Here is a 15778-nt window from a genome sequence, read left to right on the forward strand (position 1 = left end):
TCTAGAAGATTGCTGCACATCAGAATCTTCTGTTCCTGCATCTTCTTGGCAATGTGACTGCTGACTCTACAAAGTAGCTTTAGCTCATCTGAGCAAAGAAACACAAACTGTCTGTGACAGAATTTGCTGGGTAGATATGTAGACTTCCTTCCATTAAATTTCAGTGCTACAATAACTGGCAAGCCTTCTTCATCTGATACTGTTTTTGGATGCAGTCTGTCAGCCTTCCCTTGGTGCTCTTCAGGGAGGCACTACTCCTACTCTAAACACTTCTGCATTTCTCTCCCACTGGTGAGATATGTTAGAAGGAAGCCTTTATTTTCTTTCTGTTCTGGTTTTCTTTCAGGCATCATCCCATATGAGGCTCTTGAGGGTAGAGGCAAATACACTTGTGTGGGGTTTAAGCTGTATAACACCAGCTTTCTGGAAGCGGTAGCTTTTTCATGCTGCAGGACAAAGGAACTGCTTTTCTTTTATAATTTTGTTCTGAATGAGGTTTCTGTGCCAGAAATGATCCTGGCTTATTGCTTGGCATCTTGTTTAAAATAAGATAGTAATTGATCCCTCTCTTCTCATTCTATTAGGTTGGCTTTTCCTACATCCCTTTTCCTTTTTAATTTTCTGCAGACAGCAGTTCAAGATCTTGTAGTCAATATCTAACCTGTTTAAATTCTCTACGGTACTTTTTCCCTTGCGTAAATGACAGCTGACAGACATGTTATATTTCTCAGAAAATAAAAGATATTTCTTGACACCCTTTGAGATCTGGAAAAGAAGAAATCCTGCAGGCTTTAACCTGATGGAAAAGTAGTTATATGTTTAGAAGAGGCAAATCTGGAAGTTATGAAACTTACTTTATTGAATTAAAAGTTAATATGCAATCCATTGGAAAAAGATTTGAAAGAGTATTTGCAAGAACACTCTTCATAATGCATTCATCACAACTGTTTCTGTGCTCCTGAAGAAAGGAAAGGTTGTTTTTCTTAATGACCACATCAGTTTTCATGGGAGACCACCCTAACACAGTCTTGTTTTTCTCAAAGAACTAATATTCATACTTTCTTTATTAACATGATGTCTTTTCAAATATGCTTAAGCACATGTTTAAATTTTTAAGCCTAGAGCATTCTTTCCCTGTAAGTACTACTTTTTTCTTGACAATTTTATTGAAGATAAGTGTATGTACAGCTCTTTTATTTAGTTCAAGAAGAATGCATGGGAATGATATGTTTGTTCATGTATTCTGTTTAATTCCAGACCAGTTTGCCCAACTTCACTTTGGCTGCAAGGCTGTGCAGGTTTCTTTCTTGCCCCATTAGGAGTAATAGCTGGAGAATGGTTTTTGAGATGGAAAGATAAGAGAATAACCAAAGAGAACTTTCAGAGCTAATAGAGAAGGAAAGTGCCACTTCACATTGCATGACTGTTTGCACATGTCTATAAGTTTCTTTATTTGTGTAACCCTTGGGAATGTTTTCAAAACGAAGCGCTTGTTTTGTATGCTGGAGTGGGGTTTTGTGAAAGCTGAGATATCACTGAAGTTACAATGACAATTTACAGGAAAGAGTTAGTAGACAGTTGGCTCATGAAGAGAATTTTTATTCACAGAATCACAGCATAGGTGAGATTGGAAGAGAACACTGAAGACCACCTAGTCCAACTCCCTTGCTCAAAGCAGGGTCAACTAGAACAGGTTGCTCAGAACTGTGTTCAGTCAAGTCTTGAATACCTCCAAGGATAGGGAGTCTTCAAAATTCCTGGTCAAAATGTTCTATGATTGGAAATATTCATTACTATTCGGAAATACTCATCACTATCTTATTAACAGGGTATTGTGAAATCGCTAAGGCTAATGTGTTTGGTCATTACTTTTAAGTTTGAGGACAGTGTGGTGTATTTTGCAGGAAGTAGAAGCTTTCTGCAGTCCTTTAAGCTTGGAGAGTTGAGATACAGAAGACGTGAACATTTATCACTGTAGCAGAATGACTGTGTTTTTGCATTGTTCAGGATTAGCCTACCAGTGATGATAAGGCTTTGTAAAATTGCAAATGCCAGTGTGGTCAGCTTTCCAAGAAACATGCTTTGAAATTTAATTTACAACAAATATCTTCAGAGAACTATTATCAGTAGTGAAAGACTGCGTATAGGTATGCTATGTGGTCTTAGAATCTGTATGTTACTTTTTTTAGCCTCATCAAGTTAAAGATCAGTACAGTTAATCTACCAAAGTAATAAAAAGACCAATGTAAAAATATTCCCTTGGGATCTCTGTCCGTGTTCCAGGACATGTTGAATTATGTGTGTTTATGGAGATTTTATGTGACTGTCTCCACAATTCACATTATTTAATTTTTTAGAAAAGGTATAGTATAGAAGAGCAGAATCTGTTGATCTCTTCCTAGGTAGTGCAGCTGATTTCCTTTTCAATCTCATCTATGCTAGTACTATGGACTGATGAGGTAATCATCTAGTCAAGTCACTGCTGTCTTTTTAATGTCCAGGGAGATACTGTAGTAATAGATGTTCTTCTGGAGACTCCCCTCTTGCTTTCTCAGACACCGCTCTTCTTTTACTCATGTAAAGACTCAAAAAATTAACACTATTAAAACTGTTGAAACAGAAATGTAGTTTTTGTATATTGTGTTCTATTTAAAAACAAAACAAAAACACGAAAACATGATTAAGACACAAACTTATGGAATATATATATATAAAGGGGAATACTATATTTCCTGTCAGAAATTTGGTATTCAAAAAGTCTAAACTGTAAGTAATATATTGAAGAGCATAAGATCTGTGCTGATGTGGGAGCTTATCTTTGTAAACACCTCCTAACCATACCTCAGGCTCTGGCAGGTGCATGAAGATTTAGTTTTCTTTGGTGACTATTTTTAAAATAGCTGCATCATTTGTGTTGTATCTGTAAGTCTGTTCCCCAAGGAGCTTCCTTGCTGGCTTAACGGATCTGTACTACTGGATGCAGCAGGGGAGTATTGGAAGAGTTTGATCTCATTGAAGGCATATGTGTTCTTGTTTTGTTTTGTTTGTTTGTTTTTGAAAATTTATTTTTAAATGACTAAGTGGTCTGTTTGTATTTTTAACTATAACCATCTCACTTTAAAATTTTGAATAGTGATTAGAATAGGAAGTTGGAGTTTATCATATGCTCTTCATTCTACCTTCTCTAAATTATTTCACTCTATTTTCCAGTAAGTTCTGTTTTAGGTCTCCACTGGTTCTTTCAGTGCATTTTTTTTTTTTTTGTTTTGAATGAGACCCACAGATTGTTTTAATCTTTTTGGCGTCCTTTATTATTGTAATGTATTTGTCTTCTTTGCCCTTATTCTTCAGTCTTTCAGTTTTGCAGGTTGTTCTGTTAAGACAGGAGAGACACGCTTAAAAATCTTTGTACAGATATCCCACGGATACAAAAACAAAACAAAACAAAACAAAAAAACTCGCTGTAATTTATTTGCTAATTCAGGTGTCAAAACTGTCATTTTTGTCTCCATAGTATTTGTCTGAAATAGAGTACTGCTGGCACCATTTTTTGACCTTATGAGTGCTGCTGTTTCTTCCTTTTTTATTGTTTTTTTTTTTTTGTCTGATCCAAGTACCATTTTAGTAGTAGAAAAAAGTCAATTTTCAGCTGTTGTAAAATTCCATCATTCACCACATTTAGCATCCTACTGGTTTGGATAATTATTTTATCAGATTCATAACAAATGACATCAGGGACAATTACAAGGTGTTTCTACTTGGAGAAGGACATCAAACGTTACAGGTATTCCTAGCAGAGGAGTCAAACCCCTGTATTTTGCTTTTTGCTCTGCTGGTTACCAATAAAATATTTTCTACTTGGGCTTTTTATGCTGAATAATCCTTAATTCTGATTGCTTTGCAAACCATATTTTTTCCCCATTTTCACAGGATTAACTCAGCTCTCATTATGAAGCCAATTTTTTTCAATTCTTGCTTTATTATCATTGTTGTTTTTGTTATTATAGTTTCAAAGATAGATCTACCTTTTACTTTACAAACTTCTAATATAGAATAGTAAAGTAAATGAAGAGCTTAAATTACCTTTTTTTTCCTCCTTGTATTCCAAGGTAAAAGATGCATGAAAATGTGGAACTATATAAATATTCTAATGAGTATAATTTTGGATATACCATGAGACTGTGTAAAAACAAAGATATTGATTTTTTTTCTTTTCTTTGTTCCAGTAGGCATTAGATTCTCAAAGAAAATGAAAGTATAAATGTTGGCAAATTTAAGAGGAAGAGTGTTAACCAAACTCCTTTTTGTTTCATCATGCTTTGAAATTTTTACTTCCAGGATTCAGAAATTTTAATGGGTATATTACCCTTTAAAACTATTATTATTTCTTTAAGGAAAGAATAAAATTGCATCTCATTTTATTTTCATAAAATATATGTATTCATATTATATAAACAAGAGAATGAAGTAAGGAAGAAGTAAGTCGAGTAATGTGTATATTTTGTGGAGATGTGAATATTGAGCATTTGTCTTGCCTGAATCAAAATCAACTAAGCCCCCTAAAAACAGTTACTTCCTTCATATTCTGGACTTCTATTTTTTGTGTTTTCACAGGTGTTCCACAGTAACATTTAAAATATGAATTTGAATTATAAATATAATTACAAATTAGATTCTGGCTTTTTTGTTAGTGGATGATTAATTCATGGAAGTGTGTCAGGTATAAGTTTTCACTTCACCAGTAAGGCTAATGTAAAAAGGTTGTACACACATTCCAGGTAACTAAAAAATAGCATGGCAAAATCTGCCTAATAATTTTATGGTGAGATTGACTGATTTTTTTTTTTTTTTCAATTTAATGTGTTATTTCATAGCTGATGAAGATACCGGAGAACTGCTTAACAGAAATAGAAAGAGCCAATTATCCTATATAAAATATTACTTATTTGAAATAAAGGTGTAATTGGAAATGGTAATGGTTCTTAAACTGCCTTTATGAAATTATGTCGTGGTTTAACCCGGCCGGCAGCTAAACACCACGCAGCCGTTCGCTCATCCTCCCCCTCCCTCTCTGGGATGGGGGAGAGAAATGGAAAGTGAAGCCCGTGAGTTGAGATAAAGACAGTTTAATAAGACAGGAAAATAATAATAACAAAAGTAATAATAACAATAATAACAATAATAATACAATGATGATAATAGTACTACTACTAATAATATGTACAAACAAGTGATGCACAATGCAATTGCTCACCACCCGCTGACCGATGCCCAGCCTAACTCCGAGCAGTCCGGCCCCCTCCCCCCGGCTAGCCACCCCTATGTATTGTTTAGCATGACATCAGATGGTATGGAATACCCCTTTGGCTAGTTTGGGTCACCTGTCCTGGGTCTGTCCCCTCCCAGCTCTTACTGCACCCCCAGCCTGCCTGTTGGCAGGACAGAGCAAAAGGCTGAGATGTCCTTGGCTTGGTATAAGCACTGCTCTGCAACAATTAAAACATCGGGGTGTTATCAGCACTCTTCTCATCCTAAGCCAAAACACAGCATTCCACCAGCTACTAGGAAGAAAATTAATTCTGTTCTATCTGAAACTTCTGTTCTAACTGAAACCAGGACAAATTACTATTCCACAAGTAAGTATGTGGAGGTCTCTGTGATTTCTCAGTGTTGTATGCCATCCTGCATGGCGTCCTGATCCAGCTCATGCAGTAGCTGATTTCCATGCCTACTAGTTGCAGGAGACTTGGCAAATAAGTCCCTTCACTCTTAACTGTACTCATCATTTTTCTCCATCTGAAAGCTCCATTTATTGAAGCAACTTGTATTTGGAAATAATATTATCAAGTTTTGTTAGAGCAAATGGGAAAATATTTTTAAAAGTAAGCAGTCTGGAAAAAAAAAAAAAAAAAAGAAAAAACACAAACATTTCAATATAGTAGAAAGACAGTATCAGTATCTGCTGTTATAAATCTTCCAGAATTGCCTATATTAATGATGCAACATTTTTTGGATGTGGCAAATGTTAGAGCTTTATTTAATATTTCAAAAGACTAGAAGCCCACTTATCTTTTTCTAATTATGTGATAACTTTTAAAGGAAGATACCTTTAGAAGTCCACAGTTGTATGCAAGAAGGTTTTGTTAGAACAAAAAATTAAAAGGTTACTTAAATTAATTTTCATATTGTTTGTTTCTAATGTAAATATTTTGGTGAATGATTTTGCCCATCCTGAAAAGATAGTTGCTGTATCATTGGTGCTTTATTTTATTTGTTTTTTTGGTCAGATTTTGTGGTTTAGTGTTAAATAAAGCTATTTTTATTTTCAGGTAACCCCAGATATGGCTTGTGGAAATGCCAGTTCCAATACCTCTGCTGGAGGCCGGCTTGTCTCCTTTGAAGTTCCACAGAACACATCAGTAAAGTAAGAATATTTGTCCTATGTGATAGAATTTAAAAATGCTTTTATTTTAATTCACTTTGCTATTTTAGACAACTGTTTTATGGATACACAGGTTTGTCAAATGGTTTAAAGTATATGAAAGAACTTCAGACAGCCATCAGGCATCTAGCAGTGCCATGAAAGCTCTTTGCTTGATATAACTTCTCCCACATATTTAATGTTTTAGGAGATGCAAGCATGTAAACTGTCTCTGGGCCATCAGAATGTGTTAGGAATTAGGGCAGGCATGCTGAAGATGTCAGTTTGGAGAAGATGCAATGTTTCCTTTCTCCTTCATGCAGTGAACACATTTTTTCTTTAACCCCCAAATGCATTTCCTTATGGAAAGTGATTATCAATAATTATATAAATACACTTATTTCATGCATTTTTATTTAATTTCTGGAATATAGCTTTGGGTGTCATCAGTCAGCCATAACATTTTTGATGCGAATGTTCTACAAATAACATTTTTCAAAAATCTGAATTTATTTTGTTAATCACTTTTAAAATTCATGCTTTTTTCAATAAAATGCTTGGTTTGTAACTTTTAATTAACAGAACCTGACTTCCTAGAAATATCTGATTCTATCAGCTGGTATAAAGCATTTTCTATTGAAAATATTATTTCAAATAAAAATCTGCCAACATAGTTCTTCTCTGGCTCACAACTTTACTGCAATTTTAGACTTAGATTTTCCCCAAATAGCCTACTTTTCTCATACTGTCATCTTATCTTTCAGAATGCCAGCTTTCAGTTAAAAAAGGCCATGGTTACAGGAAAAAACAAACTGCTGCGAGCAGACAAGCTGCAGACAGTTTGGAGCAGTAACTGTAAACGTAGGAGCTGTCCTGTGCTTCCCACAGGACTTTGAATCATTCTCATTCATGAGCATTTAAGCCTAAGTAAGGAAGAGACCTGTGAGTGTGGATGCTCTAGCTGACTAGAATATGTAAGCAAATGAGATTTATTATTATTATTTTTTATTAGGAATAAACTGAAGTTTGTAGATTCTATAACTGTAAGACTCATGACAGAATGACCCCATTTTAAAAAGGTTTGCAGAGTATACAGGGTTGGTTTTGGTCATTTTTTATACAATGTACTTTCAATAGTGTTTTATTTTGTCAGTTAATCTGGACAGATAAATGCAGGTTGATATCCATCTTCATGACATTGTATTTCCTTTGTTAAGCACCAAAGTAGTAGGACCTCTGGTGCAAAGGCTGCACTCATGACAAATATAATTGGAACACTTTGCATTTCTTGTTTTGAACTCTAATAATAATATAAAAAAATGAGAGAGACCACCCTGTGTTCTCAGTAGGATTGAAACAATTTCATTATAGGAAATTGTGCAACAGAATTTCATCTCCTGGTATTTGGAGTCTTCTTTTTGGCAAGCGAGAATTAGCAGTTCTCAGCAGTACGATGGTGTTGCGATTGAACTCTTGTGGGATTGTTCAAACTCATTTGTGATTTATCAGATGAAATTAGTGCAAATGTTTGGGAACTTGCCAGAAATACTACAGATTTTTATTTTGTCTTTATGAGGTTAGTGGAAGAAAGTATCCTGAGAGGGAAGCAACACCAACATAGATACAGTGCTCCCTAGTGGAGCCAGCAGTATATATGCAGTTGTAGATGCTTATCCAACCTGTCAATATTTAGGAAGGCACCACTGACTCAGTGACCTTGGGAGCATTACACGACTCATTTGATTTGCAGGAATAAATTGTTCTGAACCTTCGATCTGGTATATCAAACAAATGAGTGTTTCTACCAGGATCTATCTCCCTGTATTGAATGAACATTGAATGCTCTTCAGTAGGCAAGAGAAGAAAATGATAGTGTTGTAGTTGTAGAATGGAGGTACTATTCAAAAGCCATAATTTCAGCCAGTGAAGAAGGCTGCTTTACTATTATGTACTGTTTTTATATAAAACACTTATTGGACACTAAGATGGTGTCCTTCAAATATTAGAAATTGAGACTCTGTACGATTAAATCTGCCTTTATGTATACTGTTATACAAGTCTTACTGTTGAAGCATTTATTTATTTTATGGACACAATGAAAGCCTTCAGGCCTTTTTCTGGTTCCAAATTTGCTACATTTAAGTTCTTCTTCTCTGATGATAAGCTTTTGTTTGATGTACTTGCTGATAACACCAATTTTCCTTGCTGTAAGTATTCTTATTGTTTATTTTCTTAGAATAAGGCAAGATGCTACTGCTTCTCTTATCCTGCTGTGGAAGGTGACAACCACTGGGTTTAAGCAGTGTTCGCTTATTGATGGCAGAAGTGTCACTCTCCTCCAGGCACTGGGTGGACTTGTTCTTTCTGAAGAAATGCTTGCATTAGGAAACAACTACTTTATTGGTGAGTAGCAAACTGACTTTTTATCACTTCTACGTGACGGTCAGTAGCTTACCCAACATTTAGAGAAACAAAGAGATAATTGTCCTAATTTAGGTACTGCCAAAAAATCCAGACTTGATAGCATGGCCATGTTTTAGACATTGTTTCATTCAGAGCAGACAAGGTACACTAATTTCTTAACAAGTGGCACTATTCAATTGAAATCTAGATGATGAATGATTTTGTATATGCTCTTTTATAATAAACTGTAAAATTTTTGGTAAATGATACAGCAAAAAACTCCAACTGTTCAAAGTGTACAAGGTATTCAAGCTTAAGCCTGTACACAGTAAAAAATATAATGGGAGATCTGATCTTCTGACAGCATTTATTTCCACCATTTTTAGTCATCAAGTTTTGCCTTTGTAAATATGAAACTTCAGATATACTGCATGTTTCATTGGGCAATTAAATGTGAAGTATCTTTGTAAAAGGGGTATAATGAAAATAGGCTGATATGGTATTTTTAAGTGTATGGGAAATAATATTGATTTAAATGCGTCCTTTGTGCTAGACATAATAGACTTAATTAAATTGAGCTTTCTGGGTATATTGTTTGTTGTACTAATGACATGAAACGAAAGACATTGCAGTAACAGCATTTGTTGTAATGTTCTTGAAATGCTGTCTCTCTTTAAATGAAGCATAAGCTGCCACAAATTGTTATTCAGCAACTTGTCATGTTAATAAATGTGAAATAAAATTCATTCTGATGCAGAAGTATTGGGACAAATTCTGTGTGTGTGTCTAATACAGAGAGAAACCCAAATGCAGTAGTGCCATGTTCTCTCATTTATGAGTTGTCACTTAACACAGATACTGCTTGAGGGTTGTTAGTGTAATCATTTATTAACTATCAGCTGTGGTTTCTTTAACAATTTTTTTTTTCCTGCAAATAATTTTTTAGTTCCTTATGTTTTCATTATCCTTTACTTCTTTCCAAGAACTAAAAGATTAATAATATTTTTTTTTCTCCCTCCCTTTTTTTCCCTTTTATTCTAGTTTTGATTTTATTTTATCGGAGTTAAAAAGTGCCTTCCTCAGGGATAAATTTTTGCTTTGGCTTTGGGGTAGTTAATGGTTAGTAAAAATAAATAAAAGCTTGCCTGACATAGAATAATTTGTAACTTTCCTGCACTCACAAAGACATGTAGCTAAATGTATGTTTCAGTTAATATGCCCCCAGACAGAGGGCCTAAGATGCTCTGTGAATGTTCCACCAGGCTATAGCATAGGCTATTGATTTAGATACCTAAAATGAATATTGTCTTACTCTGTCATATCGTTTGCCTTGTCCTAGTTGCCCTTCTGTCCTGGGGGTTTTTGCTTTGAATAGTTTACTGTATGCTAGTTAACATGAGCAGAAAAGACACCTTTTCCTTAATGAATATAAAATCAAGTTTAGTTCATAAGCAAGACCATTAGTACAATTCTTATCTGATGCAGTACAAGTTTTCTGAGGCATCTTATTTTACTTTCACCTACTTTCTGGTATTTCTGTGGTCTCAGTTTCCTGGTACTGAAATTCTTTGTAGATTTTTTTCCAGTCATTGTAGTGTAATTTGATTTATGTTAAGAACATGAATCATAAATGTGTATACAGGAACAGCAGGGAGACTCCAATAATACAGTGATACATTCATGAATGGGAGCATCTGAGTGCTTAGTGAAGATAAGTGCAGATACAGTGCATTTGAATTTTTAAAAATCTTAAATTTATTTTATCAAATGGAATGATTACCCATAGTGCTTTTGATAGAAAATGAATATGAAATATTTTGTCTGCACACCTTTTAGTTCTGAGAAATTGTGACTCCATTCTATGAGATAATCAAGTAGTGAGATAACTCATCAGTTTTCTGGACTAGATTATTTTATGTGGCCTTAGTTTAGCTATAGGTCTTCCCAGAATTAACTTGTTTTAATAAAACACTTGAAAAGAAAAAGAGTGAAATGCTAAAGTGATAAGGAAACTGAAATATTCATTTGTTAGTTTAAAAGTGTTTGTGACCTATCACCATTTATTGTAAGAAAGAGAAAACAAAGCATCCCATAGATTTGTTTCTTATTCATATAGAAATATTCTGCTTGCTTTCCATCACTAATTCTCATCCAATAAATTGTATGTCTTGGGTGTATAGCTTGCACGCAAACTTAGTCAATTGGTGTAAAAAATGATGAACTCCACTGAAATCCATAATTCAGGTAAGGTTTACATAATTAAGTTAAAATGGATGCTTTTATAAAAACAACAGTAATCTAGCATGTGTTTTTATTGATGATACTTAAGACAGAACAATTGAGGTGCTGTGGGATGCTGTAAGCAGAGCAATGCTTTACTCTTCGGACCATGCCAACCAATATATTTACTTTATATACTTAAAAAAAACCAACAAACATTTTCCTTCCATTTTCAAAGGATTTTTAAAGGGATTCTTCTATTAATTGGCAAATTCTGTACAATGCAACTTTGTTACCTCCTACAAATCTTTCTGAATAAGATGGTTATGTCAAAGATTGTGGGAAATATTGTGGGAAATATTACTTGTTTTTTGTGTTACCTTATGGCAACTAATTAAAAAAAAACAACATTCATTTAAAGATGCTTTGACAAGATTGAAAAGAATTAGAAGCTGGAAATAACGTATGGATTTGCTGATCGTGTGATCTAGGACACAGTTTTGGAGACTGGAAATAATGCTATCTCTGAGATACAGAAATAGAGAATTTGATTATCCTGGAGACAGTCGAAATGCCTGTACTGTGAGGTGGAAGGGCTTGAGGGAAGGAGAAGAGTTTAAGCACAATTAAACCAAAAACTTTGGTCTGTTTTCCATGATGTGATGGCTATGAAATGGCTGCTGCAACTGAACAGACTTCGGCAGGGCAGGAAAGGACCTGTGATGCTAAGAGTGTGCAGTATGATTGTGTTGTTAAATTACAACACTTGTCCCCATTAACATGAGCCCCTGCAGATGGGAAAGGATACTGAGCTGAATGAAGCCCATGCTTTCTCACTCTGCCTGCTTTGCATAGAGTACTTATTAATGCATTTCTGGCCACAAATTGGGCAGTCTTCTAAAATAATGTATTAAGTTTTATTAGAAAGTTTACTTATCAGCCAGTGGAAAAAAGAAATGCCCAATATGGTTTAGGTCGTGAAGTGAAAAAGACCCTGAGAATACTGATTCACTCAGTAGGCTAATTGGGTTAGGTGGAGGATGAAGCATAGAGTATATCCCAAGGTGCCAATGACATTTAAAACCACACTAATGCTAGACAAAAGTAATCTGTAGTAAAGGCCAGGTGAACTGTCAATCTCTGCCCAGCTGTTTGCAAGAAAAATGCTTCATTTGATGCCATTAAAATTTAAAAAGTTTTGTCCCCAAATTCAGGAGTTTTTTTTTTTTTTTAAAAAAAAAAAAAAAAAAAAAAAAAGAAAAAGAAAAAAGTGTGTTATTGAAGGCATTTTGTACTCTCAGAATAGCACCCAAAATAACTATTGTGTAAAGTGGAATGCTAAGGGTGGATATCAAGATTTGGAAAAGAGATAGCTGGGAAGTGAACGAGAAGGTAGAATTCATTTTTAAATAAGAGATGAAGAGATGGTGATAAAGGAATCAAAATTTAAACATAGTAACTCATTGAAAGTCTGCCTTTTACGAAAGTTAACAGCTTCACAGTATTTGTCCCAATATTCTTTGAAGGTAATGAGTCATTATTTGTAAGCTATTTGTCATGTTTATAAAATGTATCATCCATATTGCTTTTAATTCAGAATCTTTGTATCAACATTTGTACTAGAATATATGAAAATGACTAATTGTAAAACCTAGTCTTATTACAGTGGCATACCTATTCTTTATTGCAATGTATCACAAAAAATGAAAATCAGATGAAAGGCATTTTACAAGTCTGAAAAAATGAGATAAGCATGCCCTGATGCACTGTCAGTCTGTGCATGAGTCTTTCAGACTGAAGTTATCCTGAATATTATTAGTTTACAGCCAGGGTTCTCCATAGTTGAAAGTGTTGCTTGCTATATGTTTGACAGGGGTCTAATACACCTAAAATTATGCACTTCTCTCTTTCAGGGAATATATATTGCATCTTGGCATAAGTACAGGAACATGTATATCTTTTTCTATTCAAGTTTGTTGCAAGTGCATAAGATTTACTAAATTGATTAAATAATATCTCTCATGAGAAAATAATGCATTAATGATTTCCTTTCAAAAATATAAAAAGGCCTTGTTAATGGATGATGAAGGATATTTTCAGCTTTTATAGCAACTCTATTGTAATATTCTATAATTTCTTGCATGCATCTTATTTATACAAATGTGCCATCACCCTGTAATTGAAAACTAGAACATTTATTCTGGAAATACGGTCTGCTATCCAAATGGTCGAAAAGCAAAACCAACTCCCCAAAAGCATTAAACACTTTATTCTCTTAATGCTGAGATATTTAGAAGTTCTATAGAAACTGTATACCATCTATTACATATCTTAGTCTGTTAATTTACTCTGGCAATAAATTCACATAATTGTTCACTACACTAACAATTCTGTCCTTCATGACTAAAGATGCTTCAACTCTAACATCCACGGGTGTCAGTTGTCATTTTCCATTTTCAAATTTATCTTGTAGTCTGGTACAGGTAAACCTGTATTGGTATACATTTAGCAATTGTATGATTTGCTATTGAGTTTTTGCATTAGAAAATGATATTTAATGCTAGTTATATGATACTTAACAGTCCTATTCTACTAATAACCAAAGCCATCATTGCTAATATTTTTTGGTGAATTTGGGTATTAAAATTACATATGTGATAATCACTTAAGTTTTAAGAAGTATTTATTTTGAGGTTTTGAGCATAAGGTTAGAACAGGGAGTTGGCATTACTGACTGTGCAGCAACAGTGTCCTTCCTTTCTCCCCCCCCCCCCCAAGTGAAAAAACCCCACAATTATTGTTTCACTAGTAAAATATTTTCTATGCTTTTAGGTCTTCAGTATGCTTATTATGATATTGACAGTGTTGACAAAATGTGTTCCTCATCAGGTTCTATGATAAAATGTTGAAAAGACTGCTTTTCTGCCTTGTTGTGCCTGCTGCTGAAGATACAGTGAGGGAACATGTTTCAGAAAAATAGCAAAGCAAGGACAGATTGGTTGGTGTTAGTGTTTAGCCTCCATTTCCCCATAATTAATACACTAGAAAAGTTTGTATATCTATACCTATCTATAATTGTTTAAAGAGAGGAAAAAAAGCATGTAAATAACTTGAAATTATTTGCTTTGCAATTTTTGCTCTATGTAGCATTTCCACTGTGCAGCATAAAAGCAGTGTTCATGTCATATTGCTACATTAGCTTTTAGATTGTCTGTCTATAAAATGAGGAAGAAATTAATAAGCAAAATTGCTATTTGTCTGTTAAGACATTGCAAATAATAAGGCAGAAGGTTTAACGTGTAATATGCATGAAAACAATGCATTTTTATATGAACTGCAAATAGATTATCCAGAAAAATCTTTAAATTATAATGTTTATTTTAAACTGCTATTTCCACTGCAGCAAAGAAGTCTGATGCAGACCTATAGTAGATCTGTAATCTGTTTTCCTGCAAGACGCCAAGTCTTTTTTGATAATACAATTTAACTAGTTTAAACTGTAACTACAAAGGGTTTGAAAAGTGGTCACTGCACAAACTCACTTGAAAGTGGATGCTATAGCATCTTTATGGTGTAATGAAAAACACTGATGATTTTCAAATGCTGTCATCAATAAGGCAGCTTGCTTGGATCACTTTAAAAAGTATTTCTTAGAAAGGAAAATTAATGCTTGGATACTCAACAGAAGCGATCTGGTAAATTTGTAAAAGAATGGGATCCATATGTACATATGTACAGAGATGTTTTGCTATCTGAAATGCTGTCCCGCCTCTCTAATCAAGCAAAGTCCTGTCTTTAATATTTTTACACTGAGCAGTAGGGCATCTCTCTTTTTACATTTCAATTATTTGCTCTTTTGATGCACTTTAGTTCACTTCATCAATCTCCTTGCAACATCTCATCATACATCAACAAATGGTCACCACTAATACAGACTGCAGGGATACGAATAGCCAAAATGAAAGTTAATGTACAAAATACTTCATTAAAATAAAGAATATAGAGAAATATTTAAAAAAAAAAAATTCTTTTATCTGTTTTTATCTGTTTTTAAAGAGGTTCAGATTAGGATGCAAATTTTACTTCTGTCTTTTAGATGGTAAGTTTTGTGTAGTATATGTTTAAAACATGCATTTTTTTTTCCACCAAAAGAGAACAATTTGCTGCATATTGAAATTGTATTTGCTTAAGCAAAACTGAAATAGGACAAATTTATTTCGTAATAGGAATGTGTGAAATGAATTCACTGAAAACTACGTAGTCAAGTTATTCCAGCTTTAGCAAGTTACCATGTGCCGGCTGAGCGTGGTGTGAGCTCTCAGCCCATGGCATATGTGCGGTCATTTGACTTAACTCTCTTTCACTCTGGACTAAATTAAATCCCATTGCCTTGCACATGCCACAGCTGGAGTGTTTGTGCTGCTGTACCAATGTGCAGCTACCTGAGCTTCTGTGACTGTTTAGTTACTTTAGTGCAAGTCAGCATTACTAGTGGGAAATTTGAAAACAACCACTCCAGTTAATGGGATTTTCATTTTCATGTGCACAATTTGCCTGTAATGGCCCTACTGTAGGCTGTATTGAGTATTGTCCTTAGCTGTGAACATTTCCCTGGGGTTCTGGGCATAAGAGCTAACCTCATGGAAAATGGCCTTTTGATAAACAGTAGCAGCAGCAGTGTGAGCAGCACAAACAGTTCAATGAAGTGTTGATTTTAGTGACTTTTTCAAAGGA

At 34.4% G+C, this 15778-nt stretch overlaps 1 protein-coding gene across 1 annotated transcript in view; it reads left to right on the plus strand.

The window, feature by feature from the left end:
• DNER (delta/notch like EGF repeat containing) overlaps window positions 1–15778 on the plus strand; it is a 121398-nt gene that overhangs the window by 50601 nt on the left and 55019 nt on the right. Inside the window, exons 3-4 of the mRNA XM_082767545.1 lie at window positions 6330–6424; window positions 8658–8824. Of these exons, the coding sequence (XP_082623671.1) occupies window positions 6330–6424; window positions 8658–8824 (262 nt within the window). The remainder of the gene's footprint in view (window positions 1–6329; window positions 6425–8657; window positions 8825–15778) is intronic.

Source organism: Aythya marila (genome assembly GCF_965140915.1).
Source record: "Aythya marila genome assembly, chromosome: 9".
In the NCBI taxonomy this organism is placed as follows: Eukaryota; Metazoa; Chordata; class Aves; order Anseriformes; family Anatidae; genus Aythya; species Aythya marila.